The 25226-nt window shown below is 49.8% G+C and overlaps 10 protein-coding genes across 10 annotated transcripts; 5 read left to right on the top strand and 5 right to left on the bottom strand.

Annotated features, from left to right (window-relative positions):
* Window positions 1-287: 287 nt before the first annotated feature.
* N7447_004563 (uncharacterized protein) lies at window positions 288-973 on the top strand (the record flags this gene model as incomplete). The annotated part of the gene is made up of 2 exons (XM_057228838.1): window positions 288-341; window positions 509-973. The coding sequence occupies 2 exons, from the start codon at window positions 288-290 to the stop codon at window positions 971-973; spliced, it is 519 nt and encodes a 172-aa protein (XP_057088179.1).
* Window positions 974-1150: 177 nt separating this feature from the next.
* On the bottom strand, window positions 1151-2277 carry N7447_004564 (zinc-binding alcohol dehydrogenase family protein; the record flags this gene model as incomplete). Its single annotated transcript, XM_057228839.1, has 2 exons — window positions 1151-1676; window positions 1733-2277. 2 exons carry the CDS (start codon window positions 2275-2277, stop codon window positions 1151-1153), a joined length of 1071 nt encoding a protein of 356 aa, XP_057088180.1.
* Window positions 2278-2626: 349 nt separating this feature from the next.
* N7447_004565 (uncharacterized protein) lies at window positions 2627-3874 on the top strand (the record flags this gene model as incomplete). The annotated part of the gene is made up of 1 exon (XM_057228840.1): window positions 2627-3874. The coding sequence occupies one exon, from the start codon at window positions 2627-2629 to the stop codon at window positions 3872-3874; it is 1248 nt and encodes a 415-aa protein (XP_057088181.1).
* A 213-nt stretch (window positions 3875-4087) lies between these two features.
* N7447_004566 (zinc-binding alcohol dehydrogenase family protein) lies at window positions 4088-5242 on the bottom strand (the record flags this gene model as incomplete). Its single annotated transcript, XM_057228841.1, has 2 exons — window positions 4088-4619; window positions 4689-5242. 2 exons carry the CDS (start codon window positions 5240-5242, stop codon window positions 4088-4090), a joined length of 1086 nt encoding a protein of 361 aa, XP_057088182.1.
* Window positions 5243-5847: 605 nt separating this feature from the next.
* N7447_004567 (cytochrome P450) lies at window positions 5848-7636 on the top strand (the record flags this gene model as incomplete). Its single annotated transcript, XM_057228842.1, has 6 exons — window positions 5848-6018; window positions 6077-6217; window positions 6274-6358; window positions 6420-6488; window positions 6544-7161; window positions 7221-7636. 6 exons carry the CDS (start codon window positions 5848-5850, stop codon window positions 7634-7636), a joined length of 1500 nt encoding a protein of 499 aa, XP_057088183.1.
* Window positions 7637-8710: 1074 nt separating this feature from the next.
* N7447_004568 (sterol desaturase family protein) lies at window positions 8711-9888 on the top strand (the record flags this gene model as incomplete). The annotated part of the gene is made up of 3 exons (XM_057228843.1): window positions 8711-8747; window positions 8842-9082; window positions 9163-9888. Coding segments are annotated over exons 1-3 (969 nt in total). The 5' UTR covers window positions 8711-8745.
* Window positions 9889-12700: 2812 nt separating this feature from the next.
* N7447_004569 (cytidine deaminase) lies at window positions 12701-13371 on the top strand (the record flags this gene model as incomplete). The annotated part of the gene is made up of 4 exons (XM_057228844.1): window positions 12701-12776; window positions 12831-12964; window positions 13009-13275; window positions 13333-13371. 4 exons carry the CDS (start codon window positions 12701-12703, stop codon window positions 13369-13371), a joined length of 516 nt encoding a protein of 171 aa, XP_057088185.1.
* Window positions 13372-13721: 350 nt separating this feature from the next.
* On the bottom strand, window positions 13722-18509 carry N7447_004570 (vacuolar protein sorting/targeting protein 10; the record flags this gene model as incomplete). Its single annotated transcript, XM_057228845.1, has 2 exons — window positions 13722-14352; window positions 14431-18509. The coding sequence occupies 2 exons, from the start codon at window positions 18507-18509 to the stop codon at window positions 13722-13724; spliced, it is 4710 nt and encodes a 1569-aa protein (XP_057088186.1).
* A 363-nt stretch (window positions 18510-18872) lies between these two features.
* N7447_004571 (uncharacterized protein) lies at window positions 18873-20688 on the bottom strand (the record flags this gene model as incomplete). The annotated part of the gene is made up of 2 exons (XM_057228846.1): window positions 18873-20270; window positions 20644-20688. The coding sequence occupies 2 exons, from the start codon at window positions 20686-20688 to the stop codon at window positions 18873-18875; spliced, it is 1443 nt and encodes a 480-aa protein (XP_057088187.1).
* A 1467-nt stretch (window positions 20689-22155) lies between these two features.
* N7447_004572 (uncharacterized protein) lies at window positions 22156-24416 on the bottom strand (the record flags this gene model as incomplete). The annotated part of the gene is made up of 5 exons (XM_057228847.1): window positions 22156-22635; window positions 22703-23305; window positions 23353-23614; window positions 23663-24044; window positions 24164-24416. 5 exons carry the CDS (start codon window positions 24414-24416, stop codon window positions 22156-22158), a joined length of 1980 nt encoding a protein of 659 aa, XP_057088188.1.
* Between the last annotated feature and the right edge of the window lie 810 nt (window positions 24417-25226).

The following is a 25226-nucleotide window of genomic DNA, read 5'->3' on the forward strand; positions in this document are numbered from 1 at the left end:
GCCGAGCAACAGAGAACAGACTTCGTCAAACTGGCAAGTGCATTTTGAATACCTGTCGAGTAATACTCTTAGACCCTAAGGGCCCCCTTTGGTCCTGTGCCCTTCCGGTTCCGATATGGGACGGAGATCCGACTCCGATCGATTATGGATGTCCGCTGGAAAGGTGTCAGCAGTGCAGTTCATTAAACATAAGACGCTCACTTCCGGGATGTTTATGAATTTCAGTCATTGAAATCGTCAATTCTTGAATTTTTTTGAATTTCTTTTCCAATTTTACGGGCGAGACAATGGCAGCACCTCTAGAGAAGAACACGTCTGACATGACTGGAGTTTGGGTCATGGTGAGCACTGACACAGCTGATGTACGGACGTCGACCCTGACAATCTTTATATAACTTCGAACATTCAGACCCTATTGACCCAACCTTTGCTATCGTGAGTGCTCTCATTCCTCCTTCAAACATCATGGTCTTTCGGTTAACGTTTGCTAATCCATATAATTCTGTAGCAAGGCGTTCCGTGGCTGGTCCGCAAGGTTCTGGCCTATGCCAGCGTCACCCTCACCATGACACACTCCACTGAACCCGCCGAGAACGGTTCGGGCGATATTACCAAGATCCGCGTCAAGCAGACCATCTCCCCCGGCGGCTTCAGCAACGAAGATGACTACATTCTCGACTCCGAGACTCGGGAGGCCACAGTGCCTATCTTTGGCACTATCGCCATGTACGCAAAGTATACCCCGGTTGCCGAGATCGAGGATGCCGAGCTGCGTGCACGTCTGGTGGAGGGCCAGACTGGCGCTGCCGCGATCCAGGAGATTGCGACAAACAAGGGCGTTGGTTGGGACGCTGTTGGTACCTGGGGGTTCGAGATCATTGATGGCCAGCGCTACTTTACCCGCACCACCGTCACCAAGAAGGGTGATGAGAAGGTGTCTGTGAGGCTGGTTTATGACTACCGGGAGGATTAGATTTCGTTTGTGTAGTGCACTTTTGATGCCACACCCTGCTGATTCATCTTATGGTATAACTAGAATCAATTGATTGTACACTTGAGAGCTCGCTGTGAAAAATCAAAACTGAACCAAGCGTGAAATACATCTAGAGGGACAAGAGGTCGTGCACATAATTCTCAATTGATACTACCGCTAAACTAACGGTACAATCAATTTCTTCCCCGACACCTGCTTATTCTTCAACCGATCCAGGCCTGACAGAATCGCATCAAATTTACCGGGGAGAATCTCTTGTGGGCATTCCTTCAATTTCCCCTCATCTACAAGGCTCTGCAAGTCCTTGTAGAACTTTAGCGACCAGGCGCCCAATTCAGGGTCAGGCGGGCTTCCATACGGGTCTGGCAGCACCAGGCCACGGCCAGCGATGGAGGAACCCATGATCAGGAACGGTTTGACCGTGCGACGAGTCGCCAGGGCTTCTTGGTACTGCTCCAGGGCGCAATACTTGCCTCCAGCGCGGCCAACAGCCTCATAGCAAACTGACATGGTCTTGACCTCTCCAAACGGGTCAATGACATATCGAAGGGAATTCTTGGTATACGCTCTGATGTCGGCACCGCATGTGGACGACCTGTAGTTGAAAACCTCCTCGGCACCGTACGACTTGACCAATTCGATGTTCTTCTCCGAGCTTGTAGAAACGACGCGGTGGCCGAGACTAGAATCTCTTGGATCAGTAACTATTCCGTTGATGCATCCCGTGTTTATACTCACAGCTTCAATATCTGGATTGCCATCATCCCGACTGTGCTGCTGCCGCCAAAGACGAGAATCGTCTCGGAGGCTTTGTTCTCGACGGGCGCGCTCAGCTCGCCAGCAATCTTGAGCGAGTATAAGGCCATAGCAATTGTCGCAATACCAGTACCGTACATCGCCGTCGCCTTTGCGTGGTCAATACCAGGCGGTGTCTTGAAAATGTAGTCTGCCTCAGCCTTCAGATATTCGGCGTAGGCTCCAGACTGCGGGTCGCCTTGGTTCGAGCCATGCACGGCGCCAAAGACAGTGTCGCCGATCTTGAATCGCGTAACATCAGAGCCGACCGCCACAACAGTTCCAGAGAAGTCGCATCCGGTCCAGAGGCCTGTTGTGGGAAACCGCAATGGCATCTTGAAGTCGCAAGGGCACAGGCCCACTGCGTGGGTGCGGACGAGGACATGATGGCCCTCGATTTCCGGGATTGGCGAACCAGGTGTGACTTTAAGAATACCACCCTCATGCTGCCTGATGATTGTCTGGCTGGATGGGATATTTGATGCCATGATGGAAAGTAGCTTTACTATGTCTATATCGTCTTTCGGATGCTCAAGCACTAACGTTTTGTGTACATCGGGATCATCGCGGTGTAGGTCACATGTGGGATCGGAGGTCCGGTGCCGACGGTCTCTTCCAGAGGATTTGGACCCTAAGGAAACCCCGTAGCCTACTCCGAACACATTTTCTTACCTTCACGGACACGACCCAATATGTGCTGGGCTAGATTCTTTTATTCTAAACCCCCGTTTTGCGAGGGTCTCGTACTGTAAAAAAAACATCGTCCATTTCATTCACATTAAGTTCTTTGTTGGTTTTTGTCTCTACCTTTGGTTGTCAAGATATTTCCTCATCGCCATGCGCAGCCATTCTCTTACGGTGCTGGCCTTGTTCGGCGCCATAACATGCACTGCTACCAAGTTGAAGGTGCCTCATGGGTGGACCGAGGACTGGAAAAATGAGCCTCTCGTCCAGGTATCAGATGCCTGCACCGTGAGCCATGCGTCACGATATGACATGGCCAAGGGAAATACCCCTGTGTTTTTCTTGAGCACCCCCGAGTACGATTTCGAACAGCCAGCCATTGAACCCATGAACGCCACCGCTGGTGAACAATGGGAGTTTGACGGCATCTCAGACGACGGCCTCGAGGCTTTTGTGTTTGGTTTCTACCGCGATCCCAACTACTCATTCCTGGGAACCGGAAACCTCCGTCTCTCAGCTGAATGGTCCTTTGCTGACGGCTCGCGATATGCAGTCGTTGAGTATGCTGAGGAGTCTACCATTGAGTCTTGTCCCGGACAGGGCACTCGAGGCACTTGGAAGAGCGATGATTGGGTCTACACCTTTGAAATCACCGCCGACCTGTCTCGCACCCGCATCACCATGGACAATCCCGAGGCCAAGGGCACAATTGCCTGGACATCCGTTTCACCGCCGCGATACGCCGATAACAGCGTCTACCCAGAGGAGGCCAAGGGTGCCAGCCTGCTCACTGTGCCCCATTTCTACTGGGTCGAGCCCGTCCCCGTGTCAGACCTCATCCTCGACGTGGAGATTGAGGGCCGCAAGCTTTCCTGGACCGGCATGGGTGGTCATGAGCGCCTTTGGGGCGCCTTCAACTGGTACACTTGCCTGTCGGGCATGATTGCCGTGCGCGTGCGCCCCGGCCCCTTCGCCCTGTCCTTTACCGAGTTTGGCTCCAACCGCATCGACGACCTCTATGTGCCCTCGGTCATGCTGGCGGAGAAGGGCGAGAAGATCTTCAGCAGCCGTAGGTACGAGCCTTCGGAGACGGAAGACTACGTCACGATGCGTAAGATTTACGGCGGAGAGGGTGCAACCACCGTCAACCTGCTGGACAAGGTGACTGGCGTCGAGCTTGAGCTGGTGTCGCCCAGCCGGGATCAGCGGTGGAAGTTTGTCGTGATCCACAAGAACCTGGGATTCGAGTACAACCTGGGTGAGGGTGTGGGCGGCACTGGCTACTCGGGCCTTGTCTCTGGTGGCCTGGTTGGCTCCAAGAAGCACGAGGGCCCTGCCTTCACCGAGTTCATGAAGTTCCCGCAGAAGTCCATGGTCTTGGTGAAAAACTTTGTGGTGTAGCAGAAGAAGGGTGAGAGGAACTTTATTTTAGAGGCGTAGTGCGCCGGAAGGGCTGGCCAGGGTGATATCAGAGAATGGAGGTTTTAGCGGTCCATAACAGAAATTTCAATGTTCAATTACAGATCACAAAATGATGCACCCAACTTCCTTAGTGACTTTGGACTAGAGAAATAAATGAGAAAAAGAAACTGGTATTGTTTCACGCTATCTACTTCAAGGGTCTGCAATATGATACACAAGCTTCTGTCCGGAAACTGCCTTTTGCCTGATCAGGTCCACGCCCTCAATGACATGTTCGAAGGTGGTCCCGCTCAGCTTAGTGGGATGCGGCTTGATCTCACCGGCATCCAACATGCGCTGGACGGTCATAAACCAGACTTTTCCAAAGGTGCGCAATTCCGGATCACCCTCCAGGTTATATGGCTCCTTCCAGCCGACTTTTTTGCCAAATAGTGCCACTCCGAGGATCCAGTCCGGCTTGACTGTCTTGCGAGAGTGTAGCTCTGTATTGTAGTACTCCAGCGTGGTGTAGCGCCCGCCAGCACGTCCTAGCACGCTGTAGCAGAAGCGCATGCTGGTGCTGTCGCAGAAACAGTCCAACGCATAGTACAGCGCGTTCTTAGTATACGCCTTGATCTCCTTTACGCTATCGGCATCGTGATAGTCAAATGCCTTTTCGGCGCCGCGTCGCTCTACGAGCGGGAAGTTCTTCGGCGAGCAGGTGGTGATGGGGATCAGACCCGACCTATTCAAACAGCTGCTGTCAGAGCCTTGCGCGCATGATACTCTATGGGATGTGAAAGGCTTTTCATACCTGCGGATTAGCTGGATGGCAATTGTTCCTGTCGCGGTGCTGCCTCCGTAGACTAGGACGTAGGCTGGCTTCGCCGCTGGCTTGTCGGGGTGGCCTGGAATGTTCAATGACTTGAATAAAGCATAACCGATGGTGGCAGTACTGATTCCCAGAGTCGATGCCTCTTCAAACGTCATGTCATCAGGAATCTTGAGTGTGAAGTCGGCGGTTGCACCGACGTATTGCGCAAATGCGCCAACTCGAGGTAGAAGCGGGTTCATGGACTGGACTGCTACGCAAACACGATCTCCAACGGCGAACCTGCCCTCAGGTACCTCAGAGCCAATGGCAATGACAATGCCAGCACAATCACCGCCCGAAATGGCGCCTTCACTAGCCATTGGACCTGTCATCTTCATATCGCACGGGTTAACCGCGACGACCACGGTCTTGACGATGAGCATGTCTGGCTCCAACTCCGGCAGCTGCACATCTTGCGACACAACGAGATCGCCAGTCGCATTGGCGATGATGGCAGTCTGGCGCTCCGGCCATGATAGTTCTGCTGAAGGCATCTTTCTGAAAATAACACGGCCTTGATAGCGAGGGAAATAATGGTACAATTACGTCCCTCCCACTATCGCATCCCATCTAGCAGCCCGAGTCCCTCTGCTGCACCTTGTCGGAATTAACAGGGACCTCGGGGGTCGATCGTGACCTAATCATTTTCCCGCAGGGTAACTGGTGCTGGAAAAGTTCCGTAGTCCGTCAGCCGGAAAGAGGCACAGTTTGGCCAATCGGAGTCAGCCTTGGCTCCGAGAGCACTCAAGCCCTAAGCAAATTTGATCATGGCCAGAAACGTGGTAGTTTACCCTTCGCATCGGTCTTTAAATTAACGGAGTAAGCGCTGGAGACACTCCGAACAATGATTCCGGCATTGTTGGATGAGCTTCCTTTGCTTAGGTCACATCCGTACCAAGGCCGGCCCCCCGAAGCCTTCGTAATATTGTTTGACCGAGATACATCGCTCAAGGTAATATTTTTTGAATTCATAGACATGGAGGGATTTCTACGAGTTTCTTAAACCTGATTCTTGTGTTTTCGTTCGACGCCAGCTTTGCTCGCTGCATTTTGACGAAGTGCAACCTTGTACCAAAACTAACCTCTGAAGCACCTCAAGATGGGCATTGTGTTGATACTTGCCGTGGCTGTCTTGACAGCATGGCTCATCAAGGCAAAGTCGACCTCGCCACCAAAGCTCAACATGCCGTATCTTAGGTTTGATGGCGATAACTCCCTCATGAGATACCTGTCAGGTACCACCAGTCTCATGGACAAGGGCTATTCCCAAGTATGATATGACCTGCCTAAACCAACCCAATTATATTGGTCTCTAACGTGGACGATAGTATCTCAAAAAAGGAATTCCCTTCGCAATGCGCAATCCGGCTGATCCGAAACGACCCCAAGTTCTTCTGCCTATGAAGTATCTGGCGGAAGTGCGAAATGCGCCCCAGAACCAGCTGAGCTTTCCTCTGTTTTCAGCACAGGTGCGTGGACCATTCCCAATTTGATCAAGTTCGCACCGACTGAACATGACTCGTAGGCTTTCCTTCTGAAACCAATTTATGGCCCAGAGCAGACTGACGAGGCTGCTCACATGGCTCGACTAGACCTCAATCGAGCTCTCAGTCGGTTCTCCCGCCTATTCACTGAAATAGAAATGAATTGCCTTACTGAGATTTTGAATAGACAATCTCCTGGAACCTATGAATGAAGAATGCATTGCCGGAATGAAGAAGGTAGTCCCTCTTTGCGCAGGTAGTGACTTCTCCATATCGCTTTCCCAACGTGGTACATACTGATCATGTCTCAGACTGGACGCCTGCCCCCCCTTACCACTTCATTGTGTACATGGTGGCCCGTATGACTGCTCGCGTCATGGTTGGTGCAGAGCTTAGCGGGGATGATGAATGGGTCGGCCAATCTATCCAAACCACCATGAATGTCATGAATGCATCCCAGAGTGTGCGTGCCAAGTACCACCCCTGGATGCGCTGGCTCGCCCAGTACTTTGATGAGCCCACCAAGGTGGTTATCAAGAACCGCAAGCGTGCTATTGAGCTTCTTCGTCCCGTTCTAAATGCTCGGAAGGCTGCTTTGGATTCGCAGTCCAAGGGCGAGAAGTCCAAGTACAACGACGGTGTGCAATGGCTTCTTGAAGAGTACCGCGGTCTGGGTAAGGATTTAACAGTTGAGAGGCTGGCCCAGGATGAGCTCTTCCTCACCATTGCTTCCACCCACAGCACTAGCGCCACTCTGCTCTCAACCCTCTTCGACCTGATGGACCACCCCGACTCTCTGAAGGAGATCCGAGAGGAGATTTCTCAAATGCAGCTACAGAACCCTACTGTCAATCGACAAGCACTCAACGGGATGCGCGTACTGGATAGCTTTCTGAAGGAGAGCCAACGTATCCATTCTTTGAGTCTAGGTTTGTTCATCATTCGGTCTATCGTTACAACCTGCAACATAATCTGACATCTCATTTAGTAACTATGCAGCGAACTTCCGTCTCCGGATTCACTTTCCGCGATGGGCTTCATATCCCTGCCAACACTCAGCTCTCGTTCCCTAACCAGCATCTGAACTGGGACGACGACGTAAATGAGGACGCCAAGAAGTTCGACGCGAAGCGCTGGGTGCGTAAGCGCGAGGAGATTGACCCCAACAAGTTTCATTTCGGATCCGTCTCAGAGGACTCGATTAACTTCGGCAACGGCTTCCACACCTGCCCCGGCCGCTTTCTGGCGCAACAGGTTCTGAAGCTTGTCTTCATTAACCTCCTCCAGAACTATGAGTTTAAGTGGCAGGATGAGGATGGCAAGCGTCCTCCCAATCTTACGAATGAATTTGCTCTCACTCCCAACCCAACTGTTCCCATCCTGATCAGGGCGCGGAAGCACTAAAGGAACTCTAGGAGAGTTTGGGGGTAGAACTATACGAATAGGGCTACAAATAAGTGGCCTTCAAGTGTACATCTATAGAATAGGAATAGATACTTGAAGAGATCGTGTCCATGTATTTCTACTCAGATTGACTGATAGACTAGTAATCTGACAGAAATCTGACTGTATGACAATGTATGGTATGAACTGAGTATATTGGAACTCTCTGACTAGCAATAAAATATGATAAACGCGCGAGTATAAACAGACAAAATCACTAATCAATCATGTACTTTGATCGGTTGTATGGAACCGACGTTTGTGGAGATCCAAGGTAAAATTACCTTGTATCCGATCTACAAGGGTGGGGCACGGATCCACACTACAGTGACTGGACATACATCGTCTGGACCCACCCTTGATTATATAATATATTGCCGGTCAAAAACTCCCATGAATTCATACTATGAAATCTAGTATGGAGTATACCACCCCTGACTCTTAATAATGGCTTCTAATGCTCACGTATAGCGGGGGTAAGCTCTTTGGACCGCGCCATAGGGTAGAAATTTGAGAGAAATTTGAGAGAGAAGAGAGAGGGGGGGATATAAAGGGGAAAATAATCTGGTTATAGAATGCAGCGCGCGTGCTATTCCAGCGTACTTCTATACTACGCGTTTTAGATAGGCGGTATGGATATATCAGGGCGGTCAGCTGGTGGGTCCACAGGCGATGCAAATACTTATGTCCACTGACTGTAAGTCACCGACTAATAGCCGCAGTCAACAGTCAACTTAAAAGAGGCCGCGTATACAATCGAGAAAATTACCGTAATTACAGATTGCGGCACCACGTGAACGACATCTGCGGAAAGTGTTCGTGGCCCTACCAGATTTTGCAAATACTGTAAGAACCCAGTACTGCTTTCGATAACTCGGAGCAGGCCATTCCCGAAGTGGTGAGACCGGGAGCCGGAACACAAAAGTCATCAGCGCCGCAAAGGTCAGGCCACAGACGGACCGATAGCCATCCGAGCGTACACATAGTTTCCCCAGATCCTTTCTTTTTTTACTCCCCGCTTCACGAAATGCATAGTCTTCTCCTTCTCTCAGCCTCTGCTAGGAACCACAATGTCTGTATCTCCTCCGCTTTTTTCCACCCCCCCCTGGGTGGTTGAATTATACTCTTTTGTGGAATTTGTCGCATACTGACCCTTTTTCTCCTAGGAATTCTACCGTGCTGCCCCCCGGCACCTATTGGGGCCAATATCAGGATATCACCAAATCCAATACCCACCTGAGCGTGGCAGAGAGATTGTGGGTCGCATGGTATGCGTGGGTGCAGAATGATGTCCTGGCCACCGGCATCATGTCCTTCGTCATCCACGAGTTGTTCTACTTCGGCCGCTCTCTTCCGTGGATCTTCATCGATAGCTTGGGTTTCTTCAAGAGATACAAGATTCAAAGTGTAAGTGGCAAGCCTAACACCTGGCATTAGCCGAAATCAACCCAATTCTAGCCGCCATCGAAACTAACATTCTGCTTTAGAGTAAAGTACCTTCATTACGCGAGCAATGGGATTGCGCTAAGTTTGTGCTTCTGAGCCACTTCACCGTCGAACTTCCTCAAATCTGGTATATTCCTGCCCTCGACGGAGGGGTATTCTACCTGACGTCTATCTCTCGGGCCCGATTAAGTAGTAACGGCTCTTCTAGGCTTTTCCACCCAATGGCCCAGTTCTGCGGTCTATCAACATCGATTCCTTTTCCGTTTCCCTGGACTATAACATATCAGATTGCAATCTTTTTCGTGATGGAGGACACTTGGCACTATTTTTTCCACCGAGCTCTTCATTGGGGTCCACTCTATAAGGCTATTCACAAAATTCACCATCAGTATTCCGCACCATTTGGTTTAGCCGCCGAATATGCTTCTCCTATTGAAGTGCTGATTCTCGGCTTCGGGACCGTCAGCTGCCCGATCCTCTGGTGTGCTTTCACCGGTAACCTGCATATTCTCACTATGTATATCTGGATTGTGTTGCGCTTGTTCCAGGCTATCGATGCCCACAGTGGCTACGAATTTCCTTGGAGTCTTCACCATTTCTTGCCTTTCTGGGCTGGTGCTGATCATCACGACCTCCACCATGAGAAATTCATTGGGAACTACTCAAGCAGCTTCCGCTGGTGGGACTATCTCCTTGACACCGAATACACTTCAGATGCCCTGAAGCGCCGAAGAGGGAAAAAGGTGAAGGCAAAGAAGACACAATGATCTGAACGTTAGCAGTGACGGTCTGCCTATTTTCTCTTCAATTTGGGAGTTGGCTCTGTCTGGGGCTATCTACCTGATAGATGATAGCCTTTCTTATGGTACCCAGTCCGTTGCGACCCCATACCCCTTGCGGGTATGGGTCGCCACCATCTAATTGAATTCACCTTGTAATTGAATTTCTGTTCAACGTAGCAAATTTTTTTTTGAATTTTCTCAACAACCACGATCCCAATAATTACACCAAAAAAAAAACCAGAGATACTACCAGAGAATATCTGCAAGTGGATCCAAATTTAACCCGATTGGACCAAGCGTAGGCGTAGGAGTGCCCTCTCTACCCTGGTGTCGAGAACGCTGTTTTTCAATGCGCTTAAGTTCAGTCGCACGCTCTTTCGCTTCACGCACTCGAATCAATTCGCATCATACCGATCAAGGTTTCGATGTTTTCCTCGGATGGTGTGTCAATATGGTCGGCGCAAGGGAAGAAAGTGCTCAGGGCCATTTTCGTCATGCAGGTTTGAAGATAGGGGTCTTGGAAGGGCCAAGCCATGAATAATGATGTGAGGAAAGAGAGCGCATTATGAGGTACTGCATGGGACAAATATTCGCACCACATACCTGAAGTTGAGCAGAAGAGAACCAACAATCGACTAGATCAAAACTCATGGCCTTGTATCTAGAATTCGCCCCTATTCGCTGAGTTGCCGCTCATGGGTCGCAGCGCTGTATCATGACCAAAGCGTCATCAGTATAACACCCCTCGTTTATTGAAAATTTTGACAGAAGCAACCGCCTGTAGCACGCTGATACACAATCGACCGTGGGTTCTCTACGTCTACACCAGATATCGTACAGTACAAACGTTTGGTTTCACATGCGATCGCTAACGTGGAGAGTTGTGCTTGTACAGATCACAGCTCCGCACAATCTGGCGGACGACTGAACCCGGACCCTCACGTATCCGTGGCCGGCGTCGAGCCCACATTGCCGCGCAGACGAATGAGGCGAAGCACATGAGTTGCTCCACTGACTGCGAGCTACACCGTCTCGGCGCGTGTGACACGATCCTTCTGCCAGCGATGCGCTCGACTGTATGTGCGCCACTGACTGTATCGTCCCCTTAATAATCGTGCAGGGGAGGACTGGAAGCCACCTGTGCCTTGCGGGCTTCAGTTCGTTCGACCAGTGTTGCCTGCACCCTACCACAACTGCTTCATGCCCGCGGATTACGATGCGCCTGATGTCTCCGTTTGATTCTTTGCCCTGAGCCCTTGCCATGCATGTCAGCCTCGGTGATAGACGTAGTCCGTAGAGCGCTTTATAGAGCAGCCACCAACACCTCTTACTCTAGTAAAGAGATATAGTTAAAGAGTAATTAAGGTGACCACTTTAAGTAACCTAGGGATAAACGTTTTAATGATCTATCTGCCATAAAGACGAGACCGTTCTTAGGAAATCATGTCTAGTGAAGTTTAGTTTCTCTTTCTTTTGGTTCACTATTATGCCTTCCGCCGTTAGGGCTTTTTTAATCTACTACCTTAAAATTAGAATGGCTGTAAGGATTTAGTCTCAGAGGGAAGTGATGATAGACACACCGATTTTATTTCTTTTCGATTATCTAGGATGATTTTAGTCTTTATAAATTCTTTAAATCCACTAAAGAACCGCTCGGCACACGCCTCTATAGTTTCTTACCGTTGGTCGTCTATTCTCGTTTAGTCGGCCTTAAATAGAACCAATGTACCAGCGGATAAACTCCTTAATCATCTCGTGACTTATGGCTGGATAACCAAACGAGGTCTTATAGTGTTTAAATCCATTCTCTGGGCCTATAGTAAAGCTAAGGATAGGTTAGCGTTACCCGTGAATAAGAAGGAATTAATTGCCACTTTAGATACGCCTTAACTTACTTCAGCTGAAGACTCATGTTTTATCGATGTAAGTTATTGGTCTCGGTAAGCCTTTTGTCTTTCTCCCGAATGGAATCCTCCTATCTGCGAGCTCTAGGAACATAACCGTTTCTTTCCCGTTATAGACGACGTCTCTCCTTTGCGATCTCATCGCGCTCAGTAAAAAAGTCTTTTCTGCCTATGATTAAGTGCGATGCCATAAGGGGGCAGGTATTCAAGGCAAGTGAGCCCGGTTTTGGTTCAACGTATTAAGAAAAGGCGCCGAGAGCGTAGGCGTGTGAATGATTAACATACTAGGGCTGGGACTTAGTTTACTTTTATATTTAAGATTTTAAGCTCGAGCCACAATGTGAATTCAGAAAGAACTAAGAACTCTTGACCGCAGTATCATGAAACAGAGGAAACCCTCCACTTTCTCCTGCGCCCCATGAGCATGACGTATCTCCTTCTTAGTGAGGTGGGCAGGGTTCAGAATATGCGGGTGCGATGCTATCTACGAACTGAGAATCACAGTATAAACGACCCTGTGGGGCTGTTCCATTGAAGGTATGGGGTGGTCTGAGTAATCAGTGAGCCTCCAATGGGCATTTACATAGTATCAGTCATTATGCACGTGACTATTCTGAGCTCCTCACTGATTCTGAGCTCGCTGATATGATTGAGTCTGAGCGCCCTCATTAAAGCGGCGGCAGCCCAACCCCACCCGCCAGGGAAAATCCGGTACATATAGCTACATATATATACAATCCTCCAATAATATCCAATCCAATATATCCCCAATCCAAGTCAAATGGAATATCCCCGGAGTCCGGTATAACATCGCCTATCGCCTATCAGCGGATAAAAACACCTTCCCCTCATCCTCCCCTCATCTTCCTCTTCTTCTCTCTACATCGCTCAGAATGGCTCACACTCTTACAGCCCAGGAACTGACAACCCTCTCCACTAAGGCCATTGACGCCAAAGCCACTGCCTACTGTATGGCCTGAAGTAGTAGATACAGTGCCCACAAAAGAACTGACACCTTCCCAGGCCCATACTCCAAATTCCGTGTCGGAGCATGCATCCTCACGACATCGGGCGAGTTCATCTCCGGCGCTAATGTCGAAAATGCCTCTTATCCAGTCGGAACCTGCGCTGAGCGCGTCGCTATTGGCACTGCCGTTGTATGTTCTTCTCTTTCCCCTGCTCTATTTCGTTGATACATGAGAACTACCTGGTCTCATTGTCGTCTGGACCATGGCTAACTTCCCCACGGGTCGCCGGTCACAAGGATTTCAAGGCTCTAGCCGTCGCGACGGATATTAAGCCTCCTGGCTCGCCTTGTGGGATGTGTAGACAATTGTGGGTTTCCTTTTCTGCTTTCTTTTGTGGTTGGCTCATTGGATCATACAGCATTCGCGAATTCACCACGCCTTCTTTCCCAGTGTACATGTATGACGGGGAGGGAAATTATAAAGTTATGACCATGGAGGAGGTGAGTCTTGTTTTCTTGATACATTGTAGCTCTTCGATTCTCTGCTAATGGATTTAGTTGCTACCCGACTCTTTCGGTCCCGAACAGCTTAAATAGGGATATTTACAAAGAAAAGAGGGGAGCATTGGATATATACATTGCCGTCTGACAGTGGAAATCAATACATTTACTAGGTGTCAAGGAAACATATAAAAAAAAGGTGGATCCTGTCTTGTTCAATGGATATGCACCCACAGCCCCTAGAGCTCTCTATATAAAAGCCAAGGGCCACAACTATAACGTACACAAACCGAAACCAGCAAGAAACAAAGCAAAAAGCTTCATGGACGCTCATAATGTCGCAATCAAACCCCATTATTTGGAAACCACAAAAGAAGGCAGCTATATCAAAATTGAATACTTAAAAAAAAACCCATAACCATCCCCCGAAGTCAAAGTCAAGAAGCCTAAGCGTGCTCTTCCTCATCATCAAAATCATCAGCTCCAAGCAACTCATCTTCATCATCAACAACAGAAGAGTAATCCCCCCTCCTCGCGGCAAACGAGCCACGAGTAGCATATGGTCTCTGTCCTCCTCGTCTTCCAAACAACCCCGACGAGCTCCGCGCCAGACTCTTAATGAGTAGCGGCAGAGACTGTGCAACCGCAACAATACCCGCAATAATCGCCACAGGTACCGCGACCAGCACCGAATCCCTGGATAGCCAGCTCTGCGACGAACCGACGCCGTTCTCGCCCAGCCGGATCTGGCCGAATTTGCCGTCCCAGTGCGTGTACGCGTACCAGCCGACAGCGCCGGCAATGACAATGGGGATCACGATCGCGAAGAATAGACCGACTCCGCTGATGCCGTGTTTCTTTTGATATTCTTCTTCTTTGTTCGGGCAGGGTCTTGAGACATCTTGGTCTAGGAGGAGGCCGCCTACGCAGGTTGTTTGCGGAATTCGGCGGTAGCCGGTTGGTTCCCAGTATTCGACCCTCTCGGGGTCTTGAGCGCATTGTGCGATGTGGTCTTGGGGTTGGAGGCCCGGGACGAGGCCACAGCTGCCGTCGTTTTGGATTTCGTAGTTGTAGTCACTGATTCGTGTTAGTTGATATGTAGATTGGATTTGCGGGTGTAGGGAGAGATTATTGAGCGGGTTTGTGTCTGCTTACCATTCGAAATCAGCACGGGTGCAAGTACAGTTCCGGCCGATGCTGTGGAGGTGTGGCTCACGCCAGGCATTCCAACACTCAGCGGCAGGTCGCTTGCGGTGGTACTCTTCGACATGGCCGAAAAGACAGTTCTCTTCCTGGAAGGGATGAGTGGGGGCCCAGTCATAGTAATCGCTCTCATCGTCGTTACAGTCGCGGCTCCAGATACCGCTGAAGTCAAGCGTGATGGTGACACGATTGCCGCCGTCCATGCCCCAGAGCAGGAAATTCTTTGATGTGTCTGATGGCACGGTCGAGATATCGTCGATAACCAGTTCTTTTTCAGCAAACTGGAATTCGTGCCAGGTCATACCCTCGTCAAGCGTGTAGTGCACGACCTTGGTTGCCTTCTGGTCGCTGACGAGCACGATAACTGAGCCTGCGGCGCCGAATTCCCACATGTACTGTCCCCTTTTGACTTGCGTCCAGGAGATGCCGCCGTCCCTGGTGAGGTATGTGTCGGCTTCGGCTGAGCTGGTGAGATACTCACCGACGTTGCCGAGCGCGAGCATCACGCCGATGGCGGAGCCCGAGTAGAGCGTGTCACGGATATCGCGGCGTTCGGTGTAGCCGTGGAAATGGAGAGCGCATTTGTCGGTGCCCCTACTCTCCGTAACGGAGCAGTCGAAGTTCTTGCCATCGGCATCATGAGTCGGGGGTGCCAGGAGCATCCACTGACCACCGTCGTTGTGGGTGATCATAGTGCGTAGCTTCTTGGCCGTGCCCTTGTTCTGCACTTCTTCCTGATTTGAAACCACATTGGCAATTGCCACGCCCTCGAGGCCGTGCAACTCATCGTAGTCCGTGTAACCGCGGTCATTGATGTTGAGCCCCTTGAGACTCTGGACGAAGTAGGTACCGTTGCTGTTACTCTTGACTAGAGAACCGAAGCTGTTTTCAATCCCCTCGCTCTCCTTCACAAGAAGGAACAATGCGTGCGGGGAGCTAGGTAGGACGTTATATTGAGGGACCTTGATGTTGAAAGGGAAGTGCGCATGAGCGTAAGTACGGCCGTCGACGCTAACGCTGGCATTCAGGTATTCCTTCTGGTCTCCTTCGTACCAGGCGACAACGACATAATCATTCCTGGTAGCGGAACGGGCGATGTTCTCAAACTCAACGTGCATGGTAGAGAAATAGTCATCACTGATAACCAGCTGCCGGTTGTTGCCCTTTTCTTCGTCTTTATACTGCTCGCAAATCACCAGCTTTTCACTGTTGTTGCGGCCCTCGCGATATCCAAAGTTACAACCGCCGACTCCAATGAGCATCGGGTCCCAGCTAGCGCCTCGTTTTTCGGTGACGTACGCCTGCGAGCGACAGTTTCTCCCAGCACTATCACAGTCCTTGTGACCAATCCAGATAAGGGAGTCCTGGAACTTCTCATGGAAAGACAGAGGGGGGATGCCCTCCTTGTTCGGCAAACTGGGAGCCTCGAAGAAGTGGAAAGAATCGCCATGATTGATAGTGTAGTACACCTTCTTGTTGTCGGTGAGGAAGAATGCTGCATCACTGAAGTAAGGATGCTGGACCATTCCCGTAAACTTCTCATCCGCGTGGATTTGCTTCCAGTTCCGGCCATGGTCGCGCGAGATGTGCAGCTCGAGTTTGTCTGTGAGCATCATGATAGTCTCATCAACGCCGTTGTTGCTGGCCTGTCGTTCGAGATAGAAGTATTTAGTCTCCTTGGCAGAGATGGTCTGTGGCTTTTCTGCACGAGGTTTGCCATCGGTGATGGGGGGAGGCCCCGTGGCATTCGAGCAGGAGCGCTCAACTTGACGGTCGAGGTCTTCGCCACCTTCGCGGGTGCATGCATTGCCGGGGATGAGTCGCCATCCCGAGGGGCCACTGAACTTGTCGCTGGGCTCGTTGCACTTGCCCGCCGGCGGTGTCAGCGGGATAGCTGGTAGACACTCCTTGCGGTCCTCACTGCGAATAAAGTTGTAGTCGCATTCAAAGTCTTCGGCGGAACACTTGCAGGGTTTGAATTCAGGGCCGTTGATGGCGAATTCTTTCTTGATGAAGCAATCCGCGTTTGCCTTGCGGCGTTGGAAGAACTGTTTATGACCCATCAGACAATCCGGCTCGCCCTTTTCATTTAAACGGGCAGTCCACTCTTCAATGTCTTCCGGACCACACTTGCGCTCGTGGAGGCCATCGAAGTCAATGAAATACATGAGGTATTTGGTGTCATCGCTGGAAATACCAACGAGCAGGAACTTGAGACTAGTCGAATCCGGAGTCGAGATCAGGTACAGAGGCTTCATCTTCTGTTTCAGATCAATCGACTCCCACTCTTTCCCGTGGTCGATAGAATACTGGACACTGTCCGTCTGGCTGCCATCCAAGGCCGCCACGATGACACCTCCCTGGTCGCCAAACTCGTACCGGTGCGGGCCTTTGAGCGCGCGCCGCCAAGTAAGACCCGCGTTGTCTGAAACATAGAGATCACCCTTGGAGTAGTCTTCGAGGTGGTCTCCAGTGTTACCTACGCCCATGACCAAGCCTGGAGCCGGACTTGAGAACATCTGGTGATCGGGCATGGGCAGCTCACGTAGCGCGACGTAGGTGGTCTGTGAATGGATGTGTAGCTCGTCTTTATCAGCCTTGAGCGATTGGAAGGTTCTCCCGTCGTCAAAACTGATACTACTGATAAGCTTCTTTTTAGTCGAGTCAGACTTCTCCGCTTCCTCCCAGTTCTTGACCGTGTTAACGATCGTGATACCCTGGATACCTGTGACTTTCTCAAAATCGACCATGCCATACAGGTCCTGGTTCGTGTGCTCGATATTCTGCGTAAAGTAGGTGCCATTGGAGTTGGATGAGAAAAGACTACCCATCCGGTTATCATGCAAGGTAGTTTGCACGTCGATCTGGATGCTGTAGTTGGTGCTTTCCAAGATAGTATAGGCATCCTCTTCAATGCGGTGCTTGCCAAATTCTGCGCGGTGCCACACGTTCGAGTCGTCGGTGACATATAAAGCCTGCTCCTGCGTGCCGCGCGATTGAAGGCGCGCCACAATGTACTTGGACACAGGGCGCATTTGAAGACCGATACCGCTCATCGGCTGTCCATGGTCCAATTTCATCTCGGTACCCTCCGTATCACCTTTAAAAAAGGTCTCGGAATATACCAACCGCTCTGTATGAGTATGCTCAAACGGTCCCTTCAACCCAGGAACCACACAGAGGATCCGATCTGCTATGGACTTTGGCAGGTCCATGTCCAATCCGAATTGCGGGCGGCTCGCGGCCCACATACATTGGGCCGTCATCTCACGCAACAGCTGGATATTATCAAAGTCGTCGATGGTATAATACGCTTGGGGCATGCAGCCAATGATGGTGCACTCCAGACCCATGAAGATCACCTTCTTCGGATCCCAGCCATTGAACTCCAGTGGGTCTAAGCGCATTGACACAAACGGCATTGCATCCACTTGGAAGGGTTTCCAGGACTTGGCCTGATCGGTCGTGATCCAGTGCTTGCCCTTTTCGCCGAGGATGTACGCGCGGTTGGCATCATGCGGATGCTCCCAGATCATCGCGACGCTGCCTTCTATGGTTCCGTCCTTGCCTTTGACGGTCTCCCATTTTTCGCCACCATCAAAGGAGACATGTGCAGTGAGGGACTTCTTGTCACGGTAGAGGATGGTGTTGGTGCCGCGGAAGTAGAACAGGTCCGAGGGCGCATCGTTCAGTTCATGGGTCACGACGTTCGGCTCGTTTCCCTTTGCCGCTGCTGGATGTGAAGCCCACACAAGCAGCAGGCTCAGTGTGAGCAGTAGCCACCGTGGGATCATGACTGGTGCTGCGTAGGCATCTGATGGGGTAGGAGAGCTTGAGCGGACCGGTCCGGGAATTCGTGGCCAATCGATGGAGCGAAGGAATGTTAAGCCGCTGAAAAGGAGAGAATTATTGGAGGGTAACAACGAATGAACAACCAGGTAGAAATGTCGTAAGTTAAGATAATGCTGATGACGGAGCTGCGTGGCCTTCTCTTCAGGCTCCCTTGGGATGAAGCTCTTAGTCACGTGCATTCCTTATCGGTATCAGACTTATTGAACCATGGTTGCTGAACAGTCCACTGGTAGTCCAACCATGGATGAGAATACACAATTATGTCTAGTGTCTATAGGTGAAAAGGGCAGAAAGTGATCGTTTGAAATTGACGTAAAGCAGTTGGTATGTACAACACTGCTAAATAGATGCATAAAAAAATCGGGGAGCCCCGTGTGAAAAGTAAACATCGCTCAAAATGCAGGGATTGGTGCTTGAAAAGACATTCAGAATGATATAGAACAAAAATGAGTTCGCATCAAATGAACACAACAGCTTAGTGTTGGGGAATCACAGGAATATTAAAGATAAAAAAAAAATGAAGGTCAATCGGGATATTTAAATCAAACACGGCGTCGGAGCTTGCGCCACATCTTCCTCACCATACCTTGCTCGTCCAAGTCCGAGTCCCAGATCGACTGGCTACGATCCGCAGGGGGAAGTGCGGCCAATCGCAAGGGATCTTCTTTTTCTTTGGAAGGGGTGGGAGAGTCGGTGCGGAGGTCAGGCCGAGTGAGAGTCATTTTGAGAGTCATCTCACGGTTTCCCGGAAGTCGTTGTGGGACTCCCTTGGTCCCCGGCAGCCAGGATTGGCGCTGCAAAAGGGCCGGGGATTCCACGGAGGGTCGAGGCGCGTCCCGGGTGAGCACGGGCGAAGGGATTGGTTCATTTTCCACCGATCCCCCTGGACTCCCCACCATGGTGCCATCGTCATCTTCGAAAAACGTGCCAAAGTCCGAGTTGACCAAGGTTGGCTTTGGTGACGAGGTTGGTGTGGGGGAGACTGGTTTGGGGGAAATTATTTCCGGAGCAATATTCTCCTTTTGATCTAGCGAGGGAAATCCGAATTCAATGGCTTCGTCGAATTTTTGTGGAGATGCCAGGTACACGCGCAATTTCAAACGGGCATCGGGATCTTGATAGTATTGCGCGTAGGGGTCAATGCTCGAAGTGGATGATCTGGGGGCATGTTGGAATCGGCGGGATGATGGGCGCGATTCAGAGGGGTTGGAGAGAGGAGTGAGAGGTTGAGAGCGGCTGACAGGCGGGAGTCCCCGAGGGGAGATCGGTGTAATGTCTAATGTTTTGCGAAGTTGGTGGGAAAAGGATAAGGAGCGGCGGAAAGAGAGACGAGATCTCTTTCTGGTGGCAGCATCTGCCACATGAGCATGGTATTCATCGAGAGATAAGTCGAGATCGCCATCGTCGTCGAGCCACCGGAAACTGTCGTGGAATGTTTGATCCATGTTGGGGTCTTCGTCCGACTCGGAATCCGAATAAAACACGGACGATGGCTGAACCGGCACAGTTGGCTGGGAGAAGGGACTATCAGTGGAAGGGCGACCAGCCTCCGAGACTTGACGGGGATCTCGGTTCGAATCTCGACGGTAAGCTTCGTCGGCAGCGTCGTAGATGAGACTTTGTCGATACGCGTTCCTCAAACGTCGACGTTCCTCGGAGGAGAAGAGCTTTTGTTGAATCTTAGCGGGAAGAGAATGGAAGCATTGGGAGTCCGCCTGGGCGGCCAGGTAGGCCAATTGAAGGGAACCGGGTTTGCGTAATTTCTTGGAAGGGGAACGTTTGAGCCCTCGCTTCCTCGAATTCCGTAGACGTTGATAGTCCCCAAGACGAGAGGTTCGATAGACCCGATTATCCGTCTGATAGTTTGACGTGGAGTAGGTAGGGGTGCCGTGATCGCTCTGAGCTAGCCGAATGCGCAAGCGCTCAACATTCGAGAAGAACTGTTTTTTGGGTCAGCTGGTGGAGATTGAACCGGTGAAGTGGAGTCAACAACATCCCATGCGCTAACATTTGCCAAGATTGGACCAGAATTGGCCAGAATTGGCCAGAATTGGCCGATATCAGCCAATGTTGCGAGACAACGAGGGACGCCACGGACAATAGTGCGGGTGGTCAGCCTCCACCGAGGGGCTCAGGGGTAAATCACAGTCAATCACATAGAGTAAGGGTAGACAAAGAAAATGGGAAAATGGAGAAAATGGGTAACTCAATCTTCATTGGGTTAAGATCCTCTCTGTGGAAGGGGACTATTGGAGGGGAGAAAGAAGTCCGAGCGTGGGTAGTGGAAGGGAGGAAATGAATCTTAGCCCTTACCTTTCTTCGCACTGCTGGAGGCAGTGACTCAAAATCCTCGGACATTGTAGAGAAAATGAATATAGAAAATGAATATAGGAATAGGAATATTGGGATAGGAATCCTATAATAGGAATCCTACAATAGGGATACAGGAATATGACAATATAAGGAATATATAGCAATCACAATCAAGTGTATAAGTATACAGTACATCCAAAATAGAACCAAAAAAAAAGGAAGACAGGAGATCTATATATGCTCGTATCCTCACATCGAATCTTAACCCTCTTTGATCTGTGACAGGATGCTGTACATTAGCGCCGTGTGATAACTTCTATTTCCAGATTCAATACCCCTCAGTATGATCTATCACGAACCCCTCTACAAAATTCTGCGAACATGTCGAACTCTTGATACATCATTATATACATCATTATATACATTATATATACATATGGAATACAGAATATACTACACACTGTGAATTCATCCCAGGTCACCAAGTCAAGTCGCTACGCTGGGAGATGAGCCTCAGCTCTCTTCCAGTCTGAAACACATGCATTTGGAATTAAACGTCGAGGCCTTTGTGCTCTACCCTGTTCCCTGTGCCCCATCCTCTCAATTTTGGGCATCAACGGGTTGCCGCGGGGTTAACGGTCGGGGAATAGAAGAGAATGTGATATATCAAGTATTCGTCCAACAGTGACGACTTGACCTTGACACTAACGTAAGAACGTCGGCTAATTTAATACATAACTGCGTACCTGACAGCTTATACACTCTCATAGCAAACTCAGCTAAATTATTTAGGTTGAGACTGTGATCCGGAGATTATGAGCTCATGATTTTGCTTTTAAAGAGTACAAGAGTACATGTATGCATTGTACAAGGATATACGTCCAGCACTTGCATAAGAATGATCGACAGAAACTGGAATCTAATAGAATTCTGACCTGTAGGGAGTTTAATTCTCCCAGATCGGCTGCAAATAAATCTTCTTTCTCCTTGCATCGGGCTAATGCATATATTTTCAATCACAAACGAGGCCTCTTTTTTTTTCCCGGACTCGTGGCACGTCGAGGCATGCGAACTCAGGGTTGTAGATATGATCTATCATCTGCAAGTGATATTTTCCTATTTTCCGTTTTCGGGAAGCAAACGCGTCTCCGTCGTTCGTGCTGAGGGTGTTCACCGCTGGTAGTGTAGATCTTCTGGTGAGCCTCAAGGATACGAGCTAGTTTATGCAAGTGCCCATGTCCAGATCTGCTTCAGACCCCTGTCAGGGGATAATTCTAATGATAATTGTACGGAACGATAACCACACAGATTTGTATAGCAGAGCTGGACATTTCTTGTTCTAGTCTAGCCTGATCTGGTGAAGAGTCTCCATAATGCTAAATACCAAATGGATTCCCAGTATATTAATTTTGGAGACAGTTGAAGAGTCACATCGGATTTTTCCCTATGAATTTATTCTGTATATGTATCTTTCTAATCTATAATATCGTATCCATACTTCGTACTGTGTATTCAAACCCACCCACCCTTCTCATCATCCCCCCTCTTCCCAGCCTTGACTTTCGTAAGCGTCAGCTTTCTCCCAACGCCTCTCCCAAGCACACCGTCAAGTGGAATGATATCATCTTCAACCGACGTGAGCTTCGAATTTGAATCCTTCTCAAGACTAAGTAACACCTCCACCGCATCCCGGTCCTCAATGACTTTCGGATGCCGTTGCGCAAAGTACCGCGCATACTTGTACAGCGACCAGTAACAACTGACCACGTTGATGAACGTCAGGGCGATCTTGTAGAACGTGTAATAGAGCAACAGGACTTTCCAGTCGATGCGCTCTTTCTTTAGTCGGAGGTGAACCTCGTTGAAGATTATCACGTTGAGGATGTACATCGCGATGGTGACGCCGAGTAACATTCCGCAGAACGAGGGACGGACTATAAAGGAGATTGGGAGGACAAAGGGAGCGAAGAGGTAGATGAGAGTTTCGTAGACCTATTAGGGTTAGGGTTAGCATTATGCTTACCAAATGTCGAAGATGGTGATGGATGTCTTGCTGTACCTCTTGGAAAACACACAACTTGGCACCAAACTCCCACCACCCCAATTTCCAGCTAGTCAAGATGTACTTCAAATCGTAGTATACACCAACTACGAAGAAGAAGTTCCACCGCTTAAACCGCTGCTGGACGACAGTCATCTCGCCGAAGCCACCACGGCTGCCACCGGAACCACTGTAAAATACCGAAGCCGGCGTCTCTGTTTCGACAAAGACCTGCGAACACATAGTAATGCGTCCACCCAGACGCCGACATGCATCGCCAAAGAACCAATCCTCCGACACGGAAAAGCCGGGATGTTCATGGAAGGTCTGTTTTAGAAACTCGATATTCCAGAGCGAGATAGCCCCATGTGGGAATGTAGCGCTTCCGAATTTCCCGAAGAAAGCACGTTGGATCCCGGACATTTTGTACTCGAGGTCCTGGGCTTGTTGGCAGAAGGTACCCTTTGAGGAATCGGGGCCGACGCTTTTGATGGTGTATCCGAGACATTTGACGGTATTTTTGAGTCTGTCGCTGACGATGGGGAAGTTTGGGGGCAGGAGGCAGTCGTCGTCGATCAGGAGGGCGTTTTCGAAATCTCTGGCTGCGTGGCTGCCGACGAACTGCGCCACGATTTTTGAGCCGATGGGTACCCAGAGGTGGTTAATACCGTAGGGCTTGCAGACTTCTTCTGTGTTGTCGGGGGGGTTTTGGAGTTGCCATTTGCTATAACGAAGATGTTTTCTTTGGGGAAGATTTTCAAGGCGGCTTCGAGGGTGGCGCCGATGATTGTTGCTGATTTATAACAGGGGATGAGAAGAGCGGTTGATTGTACCTTGGAGGTGTTGCTTTCCAGGTCTGGAGATTCAGATTCAGAGTCCAGGGTAGGAGGGTCGTCCTCGAAAAGGATCATCAGAGGACAGAAGGCATATCTGGTTTGATTAGGGCAAGACACGTGGGAGGCTCGAAAAGACACTTACAGTGCAGCCAGACCAATGATGATCGCGTATCCTCCTGGGATAACGAACTTGGTCCGGACAACGTAATATAACCACCAGACAGCACCTTTCCAGAGTGGCATCCCGACAAGGACGAAGTAGACGAACAGAACAAGGAATGCATAGATGCTGTATTCAAACAATAGCCGCACCCAATACTTTCGTTGAATGGCAACGCCTCTCAATTTGGCCTTTTCATAGACTTCTTGCAGGCTGCTCTGCTCGCTGCTGATTGCATGAGAGCTGACTTTGCTGTGTGGCTGGGGATTGAGGAATGCGTTCTGAACAGGCGTTATTGGTTCTTTCTCCGGGATTGGAGCGGCGGGCTGGAATGTGGCGGGCTTTGCGACGTAGTCAAATGTGCCTGAAGAATGATATATAATTAGCTTGTTGAGGTTTATAAGATACGAGTATCCATTTGATATAGTCTCTCATTGGATCTCTACAAGTCTCTGCCATAGATGTGGGATATCAATCACATACCCTGGAAAGCAGGAGGATCACTGCGTCCACGAGGCCGGATGATGGACTTTGGTCTTGACACTGCTCGTAGAGCAGAAAGACTCAGAGGACGATTAGAAGAGGTGCGAGGCTCTAGAAGCGATATGCGGTTGTTGTCGGGGAGAGACTCTTCCCATCGAGCCAATTCCCATGGCGAGTTGAATTTGGCAGTGGTGAGTAGTTCTTTGGGGATGAAGACATCTTCGATGGATTTTCTGGGGTTGTCTTCGGCCATTAGGCATGTATATTCAATTCGCAGTCATCAACAAGGGTATATAGTAGTTATAACGAATGGACGGCAACCCAAGATTACCAGTGAAAGAGTGAATATCTCGCTACGACAGGGGATTGAGGGTGTTTCTTGTATTTATTAGAAGAAAATTTCAAATCAAATCTTTGGAGTAAATCTTCTTTGCCTCTGACTGTGGGCCAAGGTCTCCATTTGTGAGACTAGATCTGATGGGGCATACATACTAGTACAGCGCAGCATTTACCAGATCCGAATGTATCCCGTCAGTTTGTACCGGCTATAAGAACGGTGTTGAGGAAGAATAATTGTTAGGGCCCGCAGGCCAATATTGATTAACTGGATGGCTCGAGGGAAGAATAATTCAAGGCTAAGAGGGTTTTACAGACCATCAACCGCCTACTAGATCCGTCACAGGATTCCCATTGTCGATATACCTAGATCGGGAAGTTAACGCCGATCGAGGTTTGGCAGATAAGGTTTATCCTAGATCGAAATTGAATTCCAGCCCGAGTCAGCTTCCATCCCAGATCAGGCTCGCGGTCTTGACTCTTGACTAGTAGGCGCAAGTATTCAAAACGTGAATCCAGATCGAAATCATTATCCGTAAAATAGAAACGTCCCAATCCCGGGAGAAGTCGACAGATACACAACCCGCCCACTCAAGTTTGTAGGCGAAGAAATCTCAATATAAGGCTGTGGGTATAGGTTCACGAGCGTAGAGCAGTGGGAACAAATAAAACCTTGATTCCAGCCTAGATGGGCCATATCTCAGTATAGTTGTTAATAATATCTTGA

Source organism: Penicillium robsamsonii (genome assembly GCF_028829455.1).
Source record: "Penicillium robsamsonii strain IBT 29466 chromosome Unknown utg000002l_segment0_segment0, whole genome shotgun sequence".
Lineage (NCBI taxonomy): Eukaryota > Fungi > Ascomycota > Eurotiomycetes > Eurotiales > Aspergillaceae > Penicillium > Penicillium robsamsonii.